The 23,398-nt window shown below is 42.7% G+C and overlaps 1 protein-coding gene across 1 annotated transcript in view; it reads left to right on the top strand.

Annotated features, from left to right (window-relative positions):
- Window positions 1-15,399, top strand: part of LOC308313427 (CSC1-like protein 2) — a gene marked incomplete at its 3' end in the record, with an annotated part of 74,314 nt that extends 58,915 nt beyond the window's left edge. Inside the window, exons 15-24 of the mRNA XM_080760524.1 lie at window positions 643-796; window positions 1,696-1,802; window positions 3,435-3,521; window positions 4,466-4,531; window positions 8,639-8,801; window positions 10,927-11,032; window positions 11,897-12,064; window positions 12,951-13,066; window positions 13,705-13,782; window positions 15,091-15,399. Coding sequence (XP_080616650.1) covers window positions 643-796; window positions 1,696-1,802; window positions 3,435-3,521; window positions 4,466-4,531; window positions 8,639-8,801; window positions 10,927-11,032; window positions 11,897-12,064; window positions 12,951-13,066; window positions 13,705-13,782; window positions 15,091-15,399 — 1,354 coding nt within the window. The remainder of the gene's footprint in view (window positions 1-642; window positions 797-1,695; window positions 1,803-3,434; window positions 3,522-4,465; window positions 4,532-8,638; window positions 8,802-10,926; window positions 11,033-11,896; window positions 12,065-12,950; window positions 13,067-13,704; window positions 13,783-15,090) is intronic.
- Window positions 15,400-23,398: the final 7,999 nt, after the last annotated feature.

The following is a 23,398-nucleotide window of genomic DNA, read 5'->3' as shown; positions in this document are numbered from 1 at the left end:
CTGGCTGCTTATGCGAAAAGTGCCCTTGAGCAAGACACTGAACTCATAATAATGCCTGAGTTATGGCCTCTTGGACCATACAGTATAAAAAGCTCACAGTTGTTGTGAGCCGGCTGTCTTCGGAGTGTTTTAAAGGTATATTCAGTGATTTCACTTAATTCAAATATCACTTATTTTTTTGTTTTGTTTTGTTGTGATAATCCTCTCTACTATAGGGTGTGGCTGCTGACCATATAAGGAGTTCCTCCCTGTCCCATGCAGTTAACCCCTGGGGGGGGGTCAAAAAAAACCCGTAGGTTTCGTTTTGGACTCTCTATCCTGATTGGACGAAATAATGCTTTGGGTCCCAGCCAAAAACGAAACCTAAGGTTTTTTTTTTAGTGAAATCACTGAATATACCTTTAAAGAATTGACTAAAGAGCTTGTTTATAGTCTCGAATTGACTCCGAGTGTGTGTGTGTGTGTGTGTGTGTGTGTGTGTGCGTGTGTGTGTGTGTGCGCGTGTGCGTGTGTGTGTGTGTGTGTGTGTGTGTGTGTGTGTGTGTGTGTGTGTGTGTGTGTGTGTGTGCGCGTGCGTGTGTGTGTGCGTGTGTGTGCGTGTGTGTGTGTGTGTGTGCGTGTGCGGTCTGTTTCCCCCCACAGGGAGCACCTGTCCCTGGGAGGAATCTCGTGGTGGATCCGGTGCTTCATCATCAACTGCATCCTCTTCCTCCTGCTGTTCTTCCTCACCACGCCGGCCATCATCATCTCCACCATGGACAAGTTCAACGTCACCAAGCCTGTGGAGTACCTCAACGTACGTGATAGACCATATTCTGACCCGAGATCAGATTCATACGAGGTTTTCCCACTGGACATACACACTGGTCTGATTATAACCCATTCTGACCCGAGATCAGATTCTAAGAAAATGTCAGTTGTTCTTCGATTCTTCAAAAAATAGCAGACCTATACAAGCTCGTAGCGCGCCACTCGGTGGCGCGCTACGAGCTTGTATGTCGGGAAGCCCTTTTTGGTGTTTTTGATTTATAGCTATTGGAAAAATAGCAGATCTACAAGCTCGTAGCGCGCCACTCGGTGGCGTGCTACGAGCTTGTAGATCTGTAGGTCTGCTATTTTTTGAAAAGTCGTGTGAAAATGCGTGAATATATTTCAGAGCGAACATTTTTAACTAAAATATTGGCTTCTCGGAGGTGGGGGGGGGTCCCTGGAACTATACATATTTTGAGATGGGGGTCCGTGGCCCAATAGAGATAATTCTGGGGGTCCTTGACATGAAAAAGGTTGAGCACCACTGACACACGTAGAAACATGTTTTTTTTCAGATTTGTCTTTTGGATTTAGAAGCCTTTTTTTTCTCCATCGACCTCAGTCCAAAATGGGTTAAAAGTCCACAGTTTCTACAGTACTTTCTATACATTAACTTACTGAGATCGGTGCTTTGTCGTGGGCCTTGTTGTCTGTCTCACACACACCGCGTTTGAGATACCAATACTGGGTTTTTAATAATATATAGTAAAACATATACATTTTGATCCTGTGTGTGGACTCTATTCTATTGTAACAGTTGGGTCATAGAGCATCAGACTGTAACATACGTGTGTGTGTGTGTGTGTGTGTGTGTGTGTGTGTGTGTGTGTGTGTGTGTGTGTGTGTGTGTGTGTGTGTGTGTGTGTGTGTGTTTTTGTCCTTCAGAACCCCATCGTGACCCAGTTCTTCCCCACACTGTTGCTGTGGGCCTTCTCGTCTCTGCTGCCCACCATCGTCTACTACTCTGCTTTCTTCGAAGCCCACTGGACCAGGTTGGTCTGCGGTCTCTCAAACGTCTTCATGTCAAGGACCCCCAAAATGACATGTATATTATATGGCCGAGGAGGAGCCCCATTTTGGAAAGATTTTGTTTTTTTGTTTTTTTTCAAAAATATTGAAATATTTTTGTTCAAAAATATTGAAATAAACACCTGAAACATTCGTTTAGTAGCCATAAACGTCAAGACGTCTAATTGCCTATTAATAAGTAATGGATGCCACAGGCGTCAAGACGTCTCTCCCTTGGGATTCTTTTTTTTTTCTTTTCTTAAAAAAAATATCATCCATATTTTGAAAATTCCTCTAATCCGGTGTACAGGTGATGACATGCACATTACATAATTATGCATAATATAATCACAAATTCTTTCTTTCTTTATAATGGGAGAATTGGCACTCAAAGACATTACTGGTGACCACCAGGTGGCGCTGAAGGAGTTTTAAACATGAATTGTTTTAAACTGTTTCTAATTTTGCCGGGGAACTAAAATTGTTTAGTTCCTCATTCCCATGATGGTATGGAAATATAAATCAACAGAAGGACAGGAATCGTTACATTTTTATTGTTCAGTGTAAATGGTTGAAACTAGTACCTTTATTGAAAGGATAACCCCTTGAGAATCGTATCATCTCGTTTTCGAGGTTTTTGATTGATTGATTGAAATATTTATTAACAGTTTGTAGAATTACAGTATACATTTTAAGCACAAACTCAATACAGAGACTGTCAACTGTGAGTGGACGACCCAATTAAGCATTACACTTGTTTACAACAGGGTCCACATTGTTCAATTCATCAAAACATTTAGAGACATACAAATATGTATTCAAAGAACAGAACAGGAATTCATCATGTAGGAAGCAAAAAGGGAAAGGATACATATACAGTGAGGGGAAAATATCACAATATCACAAGAATACAGAGAGTACAATAGACGCCGGAAAACAATACAACAAACGCATCCATGCATACATAAACGAGGACAAACTTGATAAAATCAAGGAAGAAAATCTCTCCTGAAACTGGCCGCTCCCCCCCCCCCCCCCCCCCCCCCAACTGTTTTTTTTTAATTGATTGATTGATTACTTTATTGAAAAATACATTTCAAAAGGATGGAGTCACAAGAAAGCCGTTAGGCTTGTTTCCGTTGTTGGGGGGGGGGGGGGGAAGGGGAAGGGGAGCGACGGTACAATACAGACAAAAACTAAAATACCTTTTTGTATTTTTGCCAGGAGACAAAAAAACTAACATGAAAGCAAAAAACAGGACAAATTCGTCACCCACAGAATAACAGGCTTCATGTATAATGTACCCATGTGAAGCTAAACGGACAAAAACAAGAGCAAATCATCTGGCTTTGATCTTGAACTGACCTTACAATGTACCGTGTGTGTGTGTGTGTGTGTGTGTGTGTGTGTGTGTGTGTGTGTGTGTGTGTGTGTGTGTGTGTGTGTGTGTGTGTGTGTGTGTGTGTGTGTGTGTGTGTGTGTGTGTGTGTGTGTGTGTGTGTGTGTGTGTGTGTGTGTGTGTGTGTGTGTGTGTGTGTGTGTGTGTGCGTGCGTGCGTGCGTGCGTGCGTGCGTGCGTGCGTGCGTGCGCGTGCGTGCGCGCGCTTCACGTGGCAGGTCGGGGGAGAACAGGACAACGATGCACAAGTGCTACACCTTCCTAATCTTCATGGTGTTGCTGCTGCCCTCTCTTGGCCTCAGCAGGTACGACACTCGAAGAATTCCCTGCTCTTTCCTTCTCCTTTTTGTTGACCACTTTTTTAGGATCACAGGAATATTCTCCGTCAAACTACGTCTCTGGACATTGATTGTACAGCTCGCCTCATTGTAAAAGTTGATGAACTATAAGAATTAAAACTGTTTTAAATAGGGGTGTCAAAAAAATTAGAATCGCGATTCCCGTTATGAACGATTCAAAATCGATTCATCATTTCCAAAAGTCGATTTATTTTTCTGGTTACAGTTACAGGAGTTTTCACTACATGGTGTTTGTGCTATGAGATGTAAGCGTACCCTAATATAATCACAGTAAACATCACGTCTTCAGTCATTTTCAAGTAACCGTAGTATAGTCACTTCAGTTGGCTGGAGTAGATTGTGATGAATGATGTATTGAATCGAGAATCATTTTGCACAGAGAACCGTTTTGAATCTGGAGAAAAATGCTTTTGAATAAAATAATAAAAAAAAACGTTTTTGGATTGAGAATCGAGTTGAATCGAATCGTTACCCCAATAATCGGAATAGAATCGAATCGTCACCCCAATAATCGGAATAGAATCGAATCGTCGGACACCCAAAGATTCACAGCCCTAGTTTTAAAGCTACAATAACAAGTTTGATGTCCATTTAGATATGGGATAAAAAAAAAAACATTTTCATCCTTCCATTGGCCTCACAGATCACACATTATGTCTTGATTGATTGATATCCCAGCCTAACATCTGTGTGTCACCACTGGAAGAATACAAACAAGGAAAAAAAGCGGATTTATTTCCGAGCGCGACATTTTTTTAATCGTTGAATGACAATTGAATGACAAGCGCTCCCAGACGTTGTGGTTTCATGTAAACGTGATTTTGGAGGAAAACTGTGTCTTACCTGTGATGATGTAATGACTTTTGGAACGTGTGTTTCTCTCTCCACAGTCTGGATGTGTTTTTCCGTTGGCTGTTTGACAAGAAGTTCCTGGCTCACGCCACCGTCAGATTTGAGTACGTTTCTTTTTTTCTTCCATTTGCTGTTGTTGAGACAAGCTGATAGCTGATCTTTGTTTCCCCGATGATGATTGACAGGTATAGGTGCATGGCTAATGCAGGGTTTGAGATGAGGTCAGTGTCGTGACCATATATGGAGATCCATGAGTTGTACCAACGCATGGTTCATTTGCAAGCGTGACTCGCGTCGCGGCAAACCACACTGGTCATCAAGAGACTGTCACGATATGGCCATATATTGACATTCCTGGGGGCTTAAAGGGATTGTGACATTAAAAAAAAAGGTTTTGGAATTGTTCTTATTTTTTTTTAGGTTTTCTAATCTCAATTGCACCCAAAAAAACATGAACTTTTAACATTCAGTAGATTTTCTGTGATCTGGGGGTTTTCTGGCTCAAACAGGTGCTCTGATTTGCCGGCAGTTTGTGATGTAAGAGCCTGCCAAATCCCATATATGTGAATGGGATTTGCCAGCAGATGTCACTGTTTTTCACTGTGTTGCCTGTTTTCGTTGTAGCTCAAAAGGCTTCCAAACCCCAAAGAAAACTTCAGACCACAGAAAATCCACTGAATGTTCAAAGTTCAGGTTTTTTTGGGTGTAATTGAGGTCATAAAACCTAAAAGAAAAAAAAAATGAAAATGAATGTCATAACACCTTTAATATTGACGACATCAGGGATCTCCATATATGGGGCATTTCAGGCCTGAAACAACAACAGAGCTTCTTACAGTAACAGCTTGACTCCATAAAACGCGTAACCCGCATTTTAATCAAACATTCTACGCTGCCGAGATTGTTTTATTACCTTTTAGAGAGCGTATACGCTGAATTATTTGGGATTTTGATCCGTGAAAATCCGGCGGAGAAAAAAAAGGTTCCTCCGTTTGTTGTGAACGATCGCACCGCACCCGCCATCTTGGTGCGCCGCAAGACCGCAAGGACAAGACCCGCCTCCATGAGGCGTTGTTGTACCCTGTTCATTTGCATTGGCCTCAATTTCCCAGAAGCCCTAGCAACCCACATAACACAGCATGTGTTGATTTCCGGTTTCGTCGTCAAAACGAAAACCATCTCGTCTCCAGCTCGGCGGCAAAGACGGAGTTTCTTTTTAATCGTTACAATACGGCGGATTAAACACATAAAAAAAAAGTCGGGAATGTCGTATAAAGCGCCATCGAACCCTGGATTAAACAATCGGCCAAACTGTTAATAATATGGCACAGTTGAGAAGCACGAGTTAAACTATATTAATCTGGTGTCGGTGAAGGTCGGATGTCAGAGTTGCTGGCCGGCTCCATACATGCGGATGTATAGGTGACGATCCAGTCCTCTCCATGTATGGCTATCCAGGGTTTGATGAGGTACAGTGTTGTGATCTTCATATATGGAGATGCAGGTGATGACGGTCAGCTCCACATATGGAGATCCATGCGTTGTTCCAACGTTGTCCATTTGCAAGTCGCGTCTCGGCAACCACACTGGTTGGACCGACAACCATATATGGAGATCTAAGGGCCTCTATGATGTCACATCATGTCACGAGGCATGACCATATATGGGGGCGAAGCCTGTATATCATTAGTCATTTTGGTTTACAACAAGGCGTGACCATTATATGGAGGCATGGGTGACGCAACGAACGAACAGGAAATGCAGCTACATACTAATTGTGTTTATAACCACGCCCCCGGGCAATTTGAGTTAAGTTTACGTGCGTGTCGGACTGCCACAACAGCTTCGGTCGCTTCCCGCGTTTACGCGTCTTACTTGTTTTCTTGAGGTTAGGTTTAGGTATAGTTTTACTGAGTGTTAAGGTTTGGGGGTTAGGGTTAGGTTTAGGTTTAGGTATAGCTTTACCGAGTGTTAAGGTTGGGGGTTAGGGTTAGGTTTAGGTTTAGGTATAGTTTTACCGAGTGTTAAGGTTGGGGGTTAGGGTTAGGTTTAGGTTTAGGTATAGCTTTACCGAGTGTTAAGGTTGGGGGTTAGGGTTAGGTTTAGGTTTAGGTATAGCTTTACCGAGTGTTAAGGTTGGGGGTTAGGGTTAGGTTTAGGTTTAGGTATAGCTTTACCGAGTGTTAAGGTTGGGGGTTAGGGTTAGGTTTAGGTTTAGGTATAGCTTTACCGAGTGTTAAGGTTGGGGGTTAGGGTTAGGTTTAGGTTTAGGTATAGTTTTACCGAGTGTTAAGGTTGGCGGTTAGGGTTAGGTTTAGGTTTAGGTATATAGCTTTACCGAGTGTTAAGGTTGGGGGTTATAGGGTTAGGTTTAGGCTGTCAATCACAGCGACTGGCCAATCACGGCGCGTCGACTGCACGACCCGTGTAGGCGTCGCGGCAGTGCAACGTTACATAAACTGACATTATCTACAACATCTTGGAGATGACGCAACACCAGGCCGCCTACCAGAAATTATCTCCATATCTGCATCTAACACCGTGGTGAAAGTAATCGAAGAATAACCCATTCTGACCTGAGATCAGATTCATACGAGGTTTCCACTGGACACACACTGGTCTGATTAACCCATTCTGACCTGAGATCAGATTCTAAAAATGTCAGTCGTTCTTTGACTTTAAAAGAAAAAGAAAAGACCTACAAGCTCATAGCGCGCCACTCGGTGGCGCGCTATGAGCTTGTAGATCTGCTATTTTTCAATAGCTAAAGCATAACATGATGCTAACACCAAAATGGGTTCCCGTTCAGAATGGGATAAACATCCTAGGGGCAAAACAGGAAGAACAGAAGCAATATAATTTATATGACCTTTTTTTTCCACTTCTACTTGAGTTAGGACTTTTTGTGCCTCCAGGTGTTGGTTCAAGGTTGTACTTTATTGTTATGTCGTGTGTACAGTTACGTAAGAGTGAAACTTATTTTTTTGGTCAGCTTCCTTTTACAAGTAAAGACAAAAAAACCGAAACAAGCCTAAAACAGTCAGTGGATTTATTTTTAACAATTTTATAAACGGACCAAGATATCTTCCATGCGTACCTTCTATAATACAGAACAGTTTAGTCAAACGTATTAAGACTCGACCGCTTCTACAAATGTGACCAGATTTGACTGGTTGCAAATTCCAGCTTTTCACCAGAGGAGAAAAACTATTTTTTAATTTTTCCCCCCCAAAATGAGTTAATAGCACAGGCAGACTCTTCACATACGAGCATGTCTGAAATAAGTGTCAGAGCTGAAATCGACATGTAAACATGAAATAAATGCTTAAACATAAGTAGCTATAGGTGTAATGTTAGAGACCACAGAAGTGAACGTTTCAAGCCTGTTTTCTGCAAGACATTACTCTATAAGCCATATATCTCCAAAACTGGTGGGCCAAACTGAACAACCAATATGTCAATTTGAAGCTATGATTCAGCTATGATGAAACGAAAATTTTAAAAAAAATCCAATGGCAGTCCCTCTGTCAAATTTAGTCACAAATGTCTTCTAAATCAGTAGTTCTCAAAACCTTTTTGTGTCAAGGGCCACCATCTGGATATGTTTTGTGCAAGGAACCCCCAGAAGATAAGATTTGCGTTAAAGACACTTTCAAACAAATAAAAGTGGTCGAAAATAGCAGGTGTACAAGCTCACAGCGCCTGCTGTGAGCTTGTAGATCTGCTATTTTGAGAACCACTGTTTTATACGTTTCTACATACTGTATAGCTACGAATGACACGAACGCTTTCCCGGTTTTTGATTGATTCATTGAATGATTGATTCAATACTCAACAGCAGGTGATACAGTCAGACTTCTAGGCTAAAATGATAACACAAACAATTTCCATTGTAGCACTAATTGGTTAACCCATTCTGAACGGGAACCCATTTTGGTGTTAGCATCATGTTATGCTTTAGCTATTGAAAAATAGCAGATCTACAAGCTCATAGAGCGCCACCGAGTGTCGCGCTACGAGCTTGTAGGTCTGCTATTTTTTTTTAATCGAAGAACGACTGACATTTTTAGAATCTGATCTCAGGTCAAGAATGGGGTTAATCAGACCAGTGTGTTGTCCAGTGGAAACCTCGTATGAATCTGATCTCAGGTCAGAATGGGTTATTAAAGTGCAGATTCTGATCCGTGTCTTTTTCTGTCGCTTAAAAACAGGTGTGTGTTCCTGCCGGACAACGGGGCGTTCTTCGTGAACTACGTCATCGCCTCGGCGTTCATCGGGAACGCCATGGACCTGCTGCGGATCCCCGGTCTCCTCATGTACATGATCAGACTGTGTCTGGCCCGCTCCGTGGCCGAGAGGCGCAACGTCAAGCGGGTACGTATAACCGGACTGGACCGGTTCAGACAGGCACATGGCAGAGACAGTGTGTTGATTTTACGTCGACTGAAACTATAATAATAATAATAATAATAAACTTTATTTGTATAGCACCTTTCATACATAAATGTAGCTCAAAGTGCTTCACAGGGCACAAATAGAATACAATAAAACATAGTTAAAATGATAAAACAATGGCAAAGAACAAAATTGAATATAAGAACATAAAATAAATAAAAATAAATAAAAAACAAATAAAAACACCACAAGCAGCAAATCAGTCAGGGCAGGGTAGGAACGTGCATATTAAAACTCAATTAAAAGCAATGTTGTAGTAGAAGTGGGTCTTGAGCTGAGCTTTAAAAATGTCTACAGAGGCTGCCTGACGAAGGTACAGTGGGAGTTTGTTCCATGCCGACGGCCCGTAGAAGCAAAAAGCTGCTTCCCCGTATTTTTTGGTTGCCATTTTTTTTGGCAAAGCGAGCAGGCCGGCAGTGGAAGACCTTAGGGGGCGGTTTGGGACATATTTAGGCAGGCAGTCATGTAGGTAGGAAGGTGCGAGACCATTGAGACGAAAAATGTTCGTCGACTGCCTTTTTTTCACCGACTTAAAAACTTAAATGGAAACTAAATGAAAGCTAAGCTATATGATGACTAAAACTATGACTAAAATATATTGACAATTTCGTCAACAAAAATTTAAAACTAGTGTAGGTATACCCTCACACAAAAAACATAAACGTAAAAGGAGCAACTTGGACACTCATGCATAGAAGGAAGCACGAGTTCAAGTGCGTTGCTCTCCCCAGGTTGGCGGAGGGTGTGTATAGAGCCCCAGGATCACATTAGATGATTGACACGGGGGTGAAAAATGGGTTGCAAAATCGTGGGATAAAAAAAATATTAAAAAATATTTTTTTTTAAAACAAAAACTAGACTAAAATGTTAGGGAGGGACTAGTGGACAACAGATCCAGTTTTATGCTGAGTTGCATGCTGAAAATAGCAGATGTAAGCTTGTAGATCTGCTATTTTCAGCATGCAACCAAAGTGTAAAATCGGCCATTACAATGACATCAAGGCCTGTCAAAACGATTTAGTCGACTAAATAAACTGTAGATTTCGTCGACTAAAATCTTATGACACTTAGTCGACTAAAACTAGACTAATACTACAACATTGCAGGTGACTAAAATGTTACTAAAACTAAATGAAACTTATTCAAAAGACTATATGACTAAAACTAAAATAAAAGTTTGCTGTAAAAAAAAACAGTGACGCAGAGGGGATATTAGAGGGGCTGAAATTCCCTATAATTGCGGAAATGGAAAATCTATAATAAGCTCACAGCATGTTGCGCTGAGAGTTTGTAGATCAGCTTTTTTGGGGGCGCGACCACACTTTTTTTTAACAAAATGTATTCAAAGAGTAAGCATGACATTGTATACAGTACCATTTTTACAGATATGATGCAACCCTCTGTTTTTATATTTTCTCCCAACTCCCTTCCACCCACCATTCCCCACGAGGCCAGTCATAAAAACAACAGTATATATACATGTATAAAACTATAAATCCAATATGTTGGGTGACTTTTTAGCTATACTGAATATGCAGCGCACGACATGGGTTTTCTAAACGGAGGACAAAATATTTCAACGCAAAATGCTGTGTTGGATAATATAATAGTAATAATAATAATAATAGCTTAAATTTATATAGAGCTTTTCCAAATAATTCCCAAAGCGCTTTACATATAGGAACAGTAGGAACAGACTTTATTAAGAAGGAAAAAAACAAAGCAAAACATAACGGGTACAACAACAGTACAGGGTTAAAAAGATGAAAGGATAAACGAGGGAAGGGGGGGGGGGGTTTTTCAAAAATAGCAGACCTACAAGCTCGTAGCGCGCCACCGAGTGGCGCGCTACGAGCTTGTATGTCTGCTGTTTTTGAAAAATCGTGAAAATGTGGCACAAATCTTTGAATATATTCTTTCAGAAGACTTTTTTTTCGTTTCGACGTCGGGCCTAAATGGGCTAAAAATGCATTCGTTCACTCTCTCTCTCTCTCTCTCTCTCTCTCTCTCTCTCTCTCTATCTCTCTCTCTCTCCCCCCCCCAGCACCAGGCCTATGAGTTCCAGTTCGGCGTGGCGTACGCCTGGATGATGAACGTGTTCACGGTGGTCATGGCCTACAGCATCACCTGTCCCATCATTGTACCGTTTGGTGAGAACGCACGCACACACACACACACACACACACACACACACACACACACGCACGCACGCACGCACGCACGCGCACACACACACACACACACACACACACGCACACACACACACACACACACACACACACGCACGCACGTTTATATTAATTAGTATACTATCACTAATACTGAGGACATTAACATTTTAGGACGACCGTTTTAGGAATGACATTTTTACATTTTTTTGCAATGTCTTTACCATAAGCCTAAAAAAACAGATCTACAAGTGTGAATGAATTTTGAATGAATGAATGAATTAATTAATTTTTATTTTCGTGTCTTGTCAATTAAGACCCATCCCTTACGGGATTATAAGACACCAACAACATAAATAAACAATGTCACGTTCACTTCCCACACAGAAGTTACACAATTGATCAAAACAAAAACAGAAATAAACATTATCATAAAATAAAATAATACATCACATATAAGTTTTCTTTGTCCTTATGTCCCAAGCTTTCTCTATATATTCTGCTAATGCAAATATCTTTTGTTCGAAAATCCATCTCAGTCGCTCTGCATCACTTAACCACATCAAATCTATATTTTTACATCTGTTAAATAACTTTTGACGTAGCTCATGATACAACGGGCAATAGAAAAGAAAATGGAACTCATTCTCAATATCATTTATATCACAGTAGGTGCAAATACGTTCTTCTTCTGTAACTCCTCTATACCTCCCAGTCTCAAGGTGCAAGTGTGTGTGTGTGTGTGTGTGTGTGTGCGTGTGCGTGTGCGTGTGTGTGTGTGTGTGTGTGTGTGCGTGCGTGTGTGTGTGTGTGTCTGTGTCTGTGTGTGTCCGTGTGTCCTGTCAGGCCTGATGTACATGCTGCTCAAGCACCTGGTGGACCGCTACAACATGTACTACGCCTACCTGCCCTCCAAGCTGGACAAGAAGATCCACTCGTCGGCCGTGACGCAGGTGGTGGCCGCGCCCATCCTCTGCCTCTTCTGGCTGCTCTTCTTCTCCACCATGCGCACGGGTACGTTCCTCACTCGCGGCCATCAGTGCCATCTAGTGGCTGGAAAACGACCCCGCACACGCCAACAATGTAAAGTGAACGGCCGTCTTATTTTGAAAGCCATTCGCTCGGAAACTTGAATACCAAGAGTCAAGAATCTCTCTTATGTATCAACGTGTCCCCGCGAATGTTATTTAATTCACACAAAACATCTGCCATGTTATACCACCCCCGGTAAATAATCATCCCACTTTTTTTTTAAAGACAACATCTGTGACTCAAAATCTTTGCTTCTGGGGGGGTCCCTGCTGGAACAAAATATTCTGAGATGGGGTCCAACTGACGGCCAGTCTGGGGGGTGGCCACCTGAGGGCGGGACCCATTTAAATTGAAACCGGTACACTGCTCCTAGGAAGGGTAAAACCATAGATATCACAATATGAACAAAAAAGAAATCACACCTGTGTGAAGTGAGGGGCGCTCTCCTATGACATAAATTCTCCATTAATTGTCGATGGGAATTTAATCTTTGTGTAGGATGAAAATAGCCGATTTGAGGCGATAGCGGTCCTCAAATTGGCCCCTGCAGTTCATTGGAGTGACGTGCACCGAGCAGAGGGGGCGGAAGTGCGAAAGGCACGCTTTTCTGGGACTTGTCAGACCCCGAAACGTCCGCTCTGTGACGCACGCGGAAGCTTCTGTGAAGCAATAGTCTTTTGAAAAATGGTGAGAGGCAACAGTCGTGCCCTCACTTTTGCACGAGAGCTAAAGGAGGCGTCTAATGGGGTTAAATTAGTTAGAAACCAGTGGCTCACTGCTACTTCCTGGCTGTTTTTTTTTTTTTAGGTATGGCCAATCAGGCCAGGTGTGTCTCACCGCTACGTCCATGTGTGTGTGTGTTTTGCAGGTTTCGTGACGCCCACGTCAATGTTCACGCTGGTGGTTCTGATCGTCACTATTGTGGTGTGTCTGTCTCACGTCTGCTTTGGACACTTCAAGTACCTCAGCGCTCACAACTACAAGGTACGAATGCATGAGTATGAACCCATACTCTCTGACGAAGAGAGAATGCATGAGTATGAACCCATACTCTCTGACGAAGAGAGAATGCATGAGTATGAACCCATACTCTCTGACGAAGAGAGAATGAATGAGTATGAACCCATACTCTCTGACGAAGAGAGAATGAATGAGTATGAACCCATACTCTCTGACGAAGAGCCGAGGGGCTCGAAGCGGCATGCCCGCTATGGCGTAAGGAACCTTTTTATGAATACCCTTTTCTTTTTAAAAGCTTTTTTGGAGCATTGTCCAGTGTTGCAGACCTTACCTTTTTCTATCTTTACGAATGAATGAGTGACTTCATCGATGAAGGTGTGAATGCATGAGTGTCTTTATTGATACAGGTATGAATGAATGAATGATTGATTGATTGATTTATTGATTGAGCTATTACGGAAGTTACGAATGAATTACTTTATGAAGCTATTAAGGAAAAAATTATGAATGCATGCATGAATTAATTCACAAAGTATGAATGTAATCCTCCTGATCAGTTTGAAAACAGATGTTTGTATCGTTTATTTATACCGCCTCTCTTTCTCTCTCTCTCTCTCTCTCTCTCTCTCTCTCTCTCTCTCTCTCTCTCTCTCTCCTCATAGATTGACACTAAGGACGGTGATGTGGAGGCGGTGCAGAATGGACGCCCGGCTCGCCCCACCTCCTCTCCCAAAGTTCAGGTTCGTAATCGTTCCGACACCTGGCGGTGTCTGTCCTGCACAGGTCCTAGTGCAGACCTTAATTACAAAATGAGGCACAGCTGGAGCAAACAAACATGGAACCAAGAAACCTAAACCAGGGAACGACACGTAGAAATACAAGACCTAGACTGTACAATGAAATGACAAAAGCCTGTGACTGTGACAATGAGAGTGCTCAAACACCAAGTATTCCATTGCTAGCATGCTGTAATATTACTCTCCATTTCACTGATAAAACGTATAGTCAAATGAATAATGAAAATCCATATCCAATCCATACATGACTGTTTGAGTCAGGCAGTCCAGACAGTCCGTGACCTCCAAAGGAGCGAAGTTCTCCAGGCAAGATCCCCAGATTATTTGTTCGCGTACAATAACTTTTTAGTTCTACTGGAGCTCTTAGTTTTAGTCATATATATGACTAGTCATATATTAAGCATACACTCAACTCACAATATGAGGTTCACGATACTATTTTTCACGATATTTTCAACACAATTATTTTCCAGACAAATGACCGAATTTTTTTTTAATGATTTATCTTACCCCCAAGCTTTTTTCACAATTTTTATTTACCGGTAACTACATTGCAAAAGTAGCATTACTTTTCATGTAAAATTACTTAATTTCTGTGCAACAACTGTAAACATGCTTACATGTTTAAACCTATAGCTCGAGTTAACATGTAAAGAAAGTTTTCTTTGATGGCAACTTAGGATAGATGTATTGTAGACATATTTGACAGTGCAGAAACATACTTGCTTTCCTTGATGTATTAATGAGCATCAACGACCATCACCTGGGCACAGACACATGCAGCCGACTGCATGGAGTCTGTCTCATTTCTCTCCAAAAGCGCGTGAATGTGATTACAGCTCACATGTCATATCACACACTAGCCGCCCTAAAATAAAATAGAAAAAAAAGTTTTAATCTTTTTTTAAATCGTTAAAGGTAGAGTAAGTGATTTCACTCAAAAAACCTTAGGTTTCGTTTTTGGCTGTGGGACCTAAGCCTTCGTCCAATCAGGATAGAGAGTCAAAAACGAAACCTAAGGTTTTTTGACCCCCAGGGGTTAACTGGGGACAGGGAGGAACTCCTTATATGGTCAGCACACTCTATAGTAGAGAGGATTATCACAACAAAACAAAAAAATACGTGATATTTGAATTAACTGAAATCACTTACTCTACCTTTAATGTTTTCGTGAAACACTTTCCGGTCGTACTAGTTTTTAGTGGACAAAAGTAATGCCGTTCCCCCTCCTCTCCCCCCCCCCCCGTGCAGCCTCAGCAGCAGCAGAGCTACATCGCCCAGGTGCTCCAGGACCCCAACTCCGACGAGCCGGGAGGAGGAGGAGGAGGAGGAGGAGGAGGAGGCGGAGGCGGAGGCGGAGGAGGAGGAGGAGGTGGAGGAGGAGGAGGAGGAGGAGGAGGCGGAGGAGGAGGCGCGGCCAGCAGCGAGGAGGACCGCGGCTCCTCCCAGGACGAGGAGATGCTCAACGGGTTAGGGAACAGTCTGAACGAGGGGGACTTCCAGTCCGGCGAGGACAGCCTGATCGCCAACGAAGTGCACCAGAGCCACAGAAACTGCTGAGGGAGAGGAGAGGACAGGAGAGGAGAGAGAGGACAGGAGAGGAGAGAGAGGACAGGAGAGGAGAGAGGACAGGAGAGGAGAGAGGACAGGAGAGGAGAGAGGACAGGAGAGGAGAGAGGACAGGAGAGGAGAGAGGAGAGGACAGGAGAGGAGAGGAGAGAGGACAGGAGAGGAGAGAGGACAAGGAGAGGAGAGATTGAGATGAGAGAACCGTGTTCAATGTGGAGGAGAGGAGGTTCCCGTGCTCATTGTGGATCTATCGTCGTCTGCGCCAACATCGGCATCTTAAACACACGACTTGTACACAGACGCACGCACGCACGCACGCACGCACGCACGCACGCACGCACGCACGCGCACACACATAGTCTGGTTCATTCTCTTCGTTGCAAAGCGATGTCGCACACCCAAAAGAGCAGGCTGATAAGCTCGCGCACATGTTTTTGGCACTCAACATTGTTGTGTGTAACAGAGCATACAGTAAGTTGGGCTTGAGACTACTTCATGCAAGACACTCACATGCTCACACACGCACACGCACACGCACACACACACACACACCTGCAACGAGGCTTTGGGTGGTGACGGATGAGCCGTGCCTGGGTGTCTGACGAGTGTCTTCGTTCCGTGCCCGCTTCGTTTCGTCCTGTTCCTCGCAGATGTTGGACAAATGGCTGGTACCACAGTGACCCCTACAGGGGGAAGAAGACATCACCCTCCAAGCCAAGCTATCAGACTTCGATATTCACACACCGCGCGAGCTCTGAGTTCACCAGCCACTTAGGTGTCTTAGTGTAGAAGTCCTCTCTCTCTCTCTCTCTCTCTCTCACTCTCCACACTCTCCTATCTAAAGCATAAAATGCCAAAAGAGAGGAAAAAAAGGAATTATAATCTTAAAAGAAAAGAGAATTAAGAGTCTCTCTCCCCGTTTGCTTTGAAGACTTTCTGTCCAATGGAAGCCAAGGTTTCCGTGGGTGGGGGAGACGGGATACCAAATGGACTCAACCTTTGCTTCTCATCATCTCTTTGTTTAAAAAAAAAAACATCACCCCGATTCGGCCATTGCGTCGACGCGTCGACAGCCAATGAACATTGCTAATTCTGCCCCCCTCCCCCTCCTAGTTTGGGTCATAATGACCCGCCTCGGCAGCACGTCTCTTACCCGATAGGACGACGACAGCTGCCAGTCTTTTATCGCCCCGCCCCTTTGGACTGCGTCCCTCTTCAAGCCCCTCCCCCATTTCAAGTGGACCGCTCCTCCTTTTAGCCGAGCCGTCTGACGTGAAGAGGTTCTTATACTTTTGTTATCTCGTTTTCTTTTCACCTTTGTTACCTTAAGACACCAGAGAAAAAAGGGAAACTGGAGTGTGTGTGTGTGTTTGTGTGTGTGTGCTTGTGTGCGTGTACGCACGTGTGCGTGCGTGTGTGTGCGTGTGTGTGTGTGTGTGTGTGTGTGTGTGTGTGTGTGTGTGTGTGTGTGTCTAAGTACCTTAGTGTACAAACAGGCTTCAGAAGTGATCACGTGACAGAAAGCTGCAGCAGCCCGGTCGTATAACTTTCTACTTCAATCCGTCTGGACCGTACAGTCAGTCCCGGTCCAAATTAAGAGACTTAACCACTACTAAAACAAACTAGTTTTAAGCTTTTTTCTTTTGTTTTTGTCCCACATCGCAAATGTATAGCTATTATAAAAAAAGAAATGTCTTTCTTTTTGGGTTTTTTTAATATATTGTGTGACTGTCGTGTCGCTTGGTCTGTTCGTTCGTCCCCGTCCCCCCCCACACCAAAGGATTCTGATTGGTTTCCAGAAGACAGGTGGAACTTGTCTGACCAATAAGCACAAGCTTGTTGCGCGAAATGACCTCCAGTGGTGCTTAATACAGCACCAGCGTTGTTACGGCCTGTTGTGGTGTGGTACACCGAAGCAGAGCGAGGGTCTTCGGGGGGGAAAGCGTCTATTCTATACTGCTGCGATGTAGGGAAATGGGAGAGGTGAGAAGACTGTAGAGCAGAGGTATGCAGAAGAAGAGAAGGAATCCAGATACTGGGAGTAGTGGAGGGAGAGACGCTGTGATGAAGGAAGTATCTTAACATTGCCTCAATGTGTGATTTAAAAAACCTTTCAATGGAATCAACAGAAACGCTAACCTTTTACGTGTGTACTCCTCAACTGGCTTTCTCTCTTTGTTGGTTTATTGAAGAAAGTCTGACTTTTGAATCTCTCTGTTGCCTTTTAAGCCTCCATTGCACGTGTACGCTTGTCAATGACATGTATGTTGTACGTGTAACATGAGTGGGAGACCGTACAGTCGGGAATCACACAGTCCCAGTTTGATGCTTTTTTAGTGGGTCAGTGAAAAGGGCTTTCAAAGGCTTCATTGAGCCTCAACAGTCAGACTGTGATTGTATACAGAACAATATGTAGCCTTGTTAGAAACCTGGAAGATCATACATTAGATATAATGCACCCAGAACTAGAGAAATAGTCTGACAATTTTGTCACTAGCCTCTTACTGTACATAATATGAAAGGGGAGGGAGGGTTAGTTAGGCTTACGTAGTTGTAGTCGGCGGAGATACAGTGGAAATGCAATCAAACAGGTCAGGGGTCTATTCGGTTAGAAGGACGCGTCAAGGGCTTCGGATAACTTGGTTTAGCACTTTTTTTGCATAACGAAAGTGGAATTTGGGTCGGCCTGGTTCCATTTCTGGTTCCCGTGGGTCGAGACCCCCACCGGCTCCCCACATTTGGGGGGTGGGCCGGGTCCCCAGTGTCGATTTAAGGACTTTTAAGACCTTTTTTTAATACAAAAAAGCAGACAATTTACTGCATCAAAAGTAATGAACACACTATGTAAAAACGGGTCAAACATTGGCCAAATTGCCAAATAATTTAAGAAAGAGGCAAACATCGGTAATCTGTTATACCTGCTTTTTTTTCTCGCAACATTTATCTGTGGAACCGAGTCAAACAAAATAGAATGCTTTTAAACTCAATTCCAAATGCTTATCAAGTTGGGGCGGTCCCAGTTCAAATATGATTAGGTTGAGAACCACTGGAATAATATGGTTAGACGAGGAAGGAAGCTGGGAAGGAAACTGCCAAACACATGTATAGCTGGTCAATGAACTGACTGCCAACCACTTAGCCTGCCAAACAACCATCGAACTTAGGTGGTCGTCGTCTTCTCTAAAAAAAAATCCTTGCTGGGTGGTGGCATTGCATTGTGACTATAGGGCTGCAGAATTTGAGGGCTACAGTGGCTCGTAGACAAAAACCTAACTCAGAAGCCAAACCAATCATAATTTGCTGGCCCAATCTAGCCAAATGAATGATTAATAAACAATGACCCATTAAGAGCTGAGGCCGTGGGAAGGGAGGAACCTATATAGGGAAAGGAAATGCACTGAGCCCAACTCTATACCTGTGTGTATGTTTTAAAATACTTAGATGTTGTTTTTTGGGCGTGAGAGAGGGTTTGCAAGGTCAGAATAACAAAGGGATTTTGAAGCAAGCTGCGTCAGGAGGATCCAATCAGTAAATCACTTTTAGCAAACCGCCAATATATCATTTTAGCACAGCGACGTGAGGATGCAAAAAAAAAAAAAGGAGTAGGCGTCTCAGGTCTTGTGTGTGTGTGTGTGTGTGTGTGTGTGTGTGTGTGTGTGTGTGTGTGTGTGTCCCACCCCCTAAAATATGACATGTTTACATGGAGTTTTGTTTCATTTTTATGTCTATGTTGTATTAGTTATTTGACACTGGAGCGTTGGCGTTTTGACACAAAGCTAGACTATATGAAAGCGGTAGCCGCTAGGAACACACATGTACACACTCGTATCAAAAACAGCATTTTGTGTTTAGGAGATATAATGCAGTCGTTGTGGCACTTGGTATAAAATATAAATAATGCTTCTGAGAAGCAACTGCAGGTGTCCCCAAAGATTGGTGCCACGTGGGTTTGAATGCTGTGGCTACACGCTGGAGAACCTGTAGCATTTCTGTGTCAACCGCTTTTTTTTTTTTTTCTTTTTCTTTTGAGTTCTTTTAAAATGTTTCCTGGCCGCTTCCAGTGGGGGGGGGGGGGGGGGGGGTCTCTCGGCGGGCGTTTCCATTCATGATTGTATGCACATAGTGTAGTCCACACTGACTGCGGAGTGTGGACAACAAGTGACTCTGACGCATCACAACACTGCGTCATCAGAGCAAGACAGACTTCAGGCAAAAGCAAACGATCCCTGAGCCTACAATAGCAAACGGGAGAAAACAAAAGGAATTTGGGTTTGGGAGTCTGTTTTCCTCTCGTAAAGCTTCGGTGGGAGATGCGATCAGGCGACCGTCTCTCTTGTTGTGAAGTGGATGGAACGGGTCTCATTTTGTTCTCCGAGATATTTTTGTAAATTGCAAAAAAGGAAGAAAAAAATAAGAACTTTGTTCGGCCGGATATAGCCTAACTCGAAGCTCTTGAAGTATTTGATACTGAAAATGTATTTAAGAAAAGAGAACAAAAAAGACAAAAAAAAAAGTGGATAGCTGTGACAATGCCGTTTGGAATTTTTAATAATGTCAACTGACATTTTGCTTTTTTTCTTAGTTTTTTGTTTTTCTTCTTTTTTTTTAATCGTTGCTAAATATTATTTAAGTTATTTTAAAAAAAAAAGAATAAAAGAAGAGGAATGTGATGTGAGATGAATTTGTGTGAAGTGTTCAACCCTCGTGAATACAGCTAGTGAATGATTGGTTGGCTAAACACTAAACTGCAGGATGTGTATACAAGGAGTGTAAATATAGACATCAAGTTGCATCTTCCTCAGTTGTCGGGTGACCTTCCTACATCGGTGGTACTCAAAAACGTTACATTCCAAGGACCCCCATAGCTCTGAGAGCGTACATTTGGTTCCATTTCTATACGCTCTCAGAGTTACAGACCTGTAAGAGCCCATTTGGAACTCCCTCAAGGACCCCTGAGGGTCCCTGGAACGCACTTTGAGAACCAGTGTCCTACATGACTTTAAAAAAAAAACACACACACACACACAATTCCGTTACAGTCTAAGAAGACTTCTGGGGAACGCCTACTTTGTTCCATTATACAGAATTAATTTGTTGCTGTGTAAATCTACATATTTATTTCCACCACTGGTTTCCAGGTTCGTGTACAGTAGGTACAGTGAAGCATTTTTTTGTCATACTTCAGTTCCTTTGTTCAATAAAAGTTGGCATTCATCATTCAACGTTTGAGAGAGTTGTGTCCTCGTCTGGTTTTTTTTTTAAATAAAAAGGTGACGGTATTGGTTGGCATGATGGACACGATGTCTTCATTGTGGAATTTCATCTTAAATTAACCACTATTAGTATGTCGGTTCTCATGATTTTCATCCTTTTTTTTTAATTGTTGAAAATCATGAAAAACGACACACAGTACTATACTGACTATAAGAGTGTCGCACAACAGTTGTGAAAATATAATAGCCGATCTACAAGCTCCCAACGCATTGCGTGATGTGACGTGGTGTGAGCTTATAGATCGGCTATTTTCAACAATCTTAAAAAAAACCCGACAGCGAGAATTCTTATTCAAAACTTATCCAGGACCCTTGAGGGACATCACAGGTTTCACAGTGTCTTCAGATCATGGTTCCCAAACCATTTTTCATGTCAAGGACCCCCAAAATGCAGGCACTATAATGAGAAGATATGCCAGGGACCCCCATAAGAGAAGATCCTTACGGCTCTAGCAGTGATTCTCAACCCGTTTAATGTTGACATATACAGACACCCATGTAATTACCTCATTCAGTGCCATATGGTGCCAAAAAAGGCCATTGTGACAAAAAATAAATAAATAATGATAATAACTAATAACTAATATACATCAAATTAAAAGGAGTCATCAGGCGTCAGTGGCAACGTGAGCCATACGGGAAAGGGCTAAGGCGGGACCCCCAATTTATATTGTATAAGATCAATGTTAATTTAACTCGTTTTTTTTCCTCCGCAACACTCCGCAATTTAAAAAAAATCAAAAAAACGATGGGCTATAACCCATCGTTTTTTTTTCAATTTTTTTTCTCCCACCGAAACACTCCGCAATTTGATCCGCAACACTCCGCAATTCTTTTTTTTTTTTTTTTAAATGATTGGCTATCGGTTGGCTATCGGTTGGCTATCGGTTTTTTTTCCCCTCCGCAACACTCCGCAATTTGCTCCGCAACACTCCGCAATTTAAAAGAAAATCAAAAAAACGATGGGCTATAACCCATCGTTTTTTTTTTTCAAAAATAATTTTCCTCCGCAACACTCCGCAATTTGCTCCGCAACACTCCGCAATTTAAAAAAAAATAAAAAAAACGATGGGCTATAACCCATCGTTTTCTTTTTCCTCCGCAACACTCCGGAATTTGCTCCGCAACACTCCGCAATTCAAAAAAACGATGGGCTATAACCCATCGTTTTTTTTTTTCAATTTTGTTTTTCCTCCGCAACACTCCGCAATTTGCTAATGTTTCTCATCCTCCACAACACTCCGCAATTTTCTAATGTTTCTCATCCTCCGCAACACTCCACGATTTTCACCTTTTTTTAAATCCTCAAAAATGATGAAGACTATAGCGATGACCTCTGAGACCATGGACCAATGAACCATGTAAATACAACAAATTGAGCAGGGCACTGCAGGGAGTTGCACCCCGTTCCGGTAAACCAGAAGTACGACACCAGTGCCTTAGTTTTTGTGTTGTCATTTACAGGTCCTTTCGTTGAAATGTAAATTTTACATTTCAACAGTAAAGTAATATATAAAGAAGAGAAACACAAAAATAACATTTTCGAATTACCTGTATTTATGTGCTATAGTATGCCGTACGATATGGGCTATAGCCCATATCGTACGGCAGGGATACTAAAATAGATTTAGCCTACCTGTGGGCCACATTACAAAAATGGCAAGGGGCCAGGGGCCAGTAGATAAAATTAAGACATTAATGATACTTGATAACTTCTCTCTTTCAATTGCTTTATTTTCGCAAAATGTATCAAAGTACAATGTGCATGCACACAATATGTAAATAAATAAATGTGTTACATTTTCTTGCATAAACACAAAGAGCTGTTTCCATAACTGCACAGATTATTGCACATAACATGAGTAGCTGTTATAATAACATAATAACATAACATGAGTAGCTCTTTGCCTGCCTGCCTGTCTGTCTGTCTGTCCATGAGTAGTTATTTGTCTGTCTGTCAATGAGTAGCTGTCTTACTGTCTGCCTGTCTATGAGTAGCTGTCTGCCTGCCTGTCTATGAGTAGCTGTCTGTCTGCCTGCCTGCCTGTCCAATTGTCCATGAGTAGCTGTCTGTCTGCCTGTCTGAGTAGCTGTCTGCCTGCCTGCCTAATTGTCCATGAGTAGCTGTCTGTCTGCCTGTCTATGAGTAGCTGTCTGCCTGCCTGCCTAATTGTCCATGAGTAGCTGTCTGTCTGCCTGTCTATGAGTAGCTGTCTGCCTTCCTGCCTGTCCAATTGTCCATGAGTAGCTGTCTGTCTGTCTATGAGTAGCTGTCTGTCTGCCTGCCTGCCCAATTGTCTATGAGTAGCTGTATGTCTGTCTATGAGTAGCTGTCTGCCTTCCTGCCTGTCCAATTGTCCATGAGTAGCTGTCTGTCTGTCTATGAGTAGCTGTCTGCCTTCCTGCCTGACCAATTGTCCATGAGTAGCTGTCTGCCTGCCTGTCCAATTCTCCATGAGTAGCTGTCTGTCTGCCTGTCTATGAGTAGCTGTCTGACTGCCTGCCTGACCAATTGTCCATGAGTAGCTGTCTGCCTGCCTGTCCAATTCTCCATGAGTAGCTGTCTGTCTGCCTGTCTATGAGTAGCTGTCTGACTGCCTGCCTGTCCAATTCTCCATGAGTAGCTGTCTGTCTGTCTGCCTGTCTATGAGTAGCTGTCTGCCTGCCTGCCAGCCAGCAAGTTGGTTAACAGAAAATAAATTGTTATGGCTGAGTAA

The sequence above is a fragment of the Protomyctophum bolini genome (assembly GCF_963924005.1).
Source record: "Protomyctophum bolini genome assembly, chromosome: 3".
NCBI lineage: Eukaryota > Metazoa > Chordata > Actinopteri > Myctophiformes > Myctophidae > Protomyctophum > Protomyctophum bolini.
Note: the sequence above shows the minus strand (reverse complement) of the source record. Positions and strands in the feature narration are given on the sequence as shown.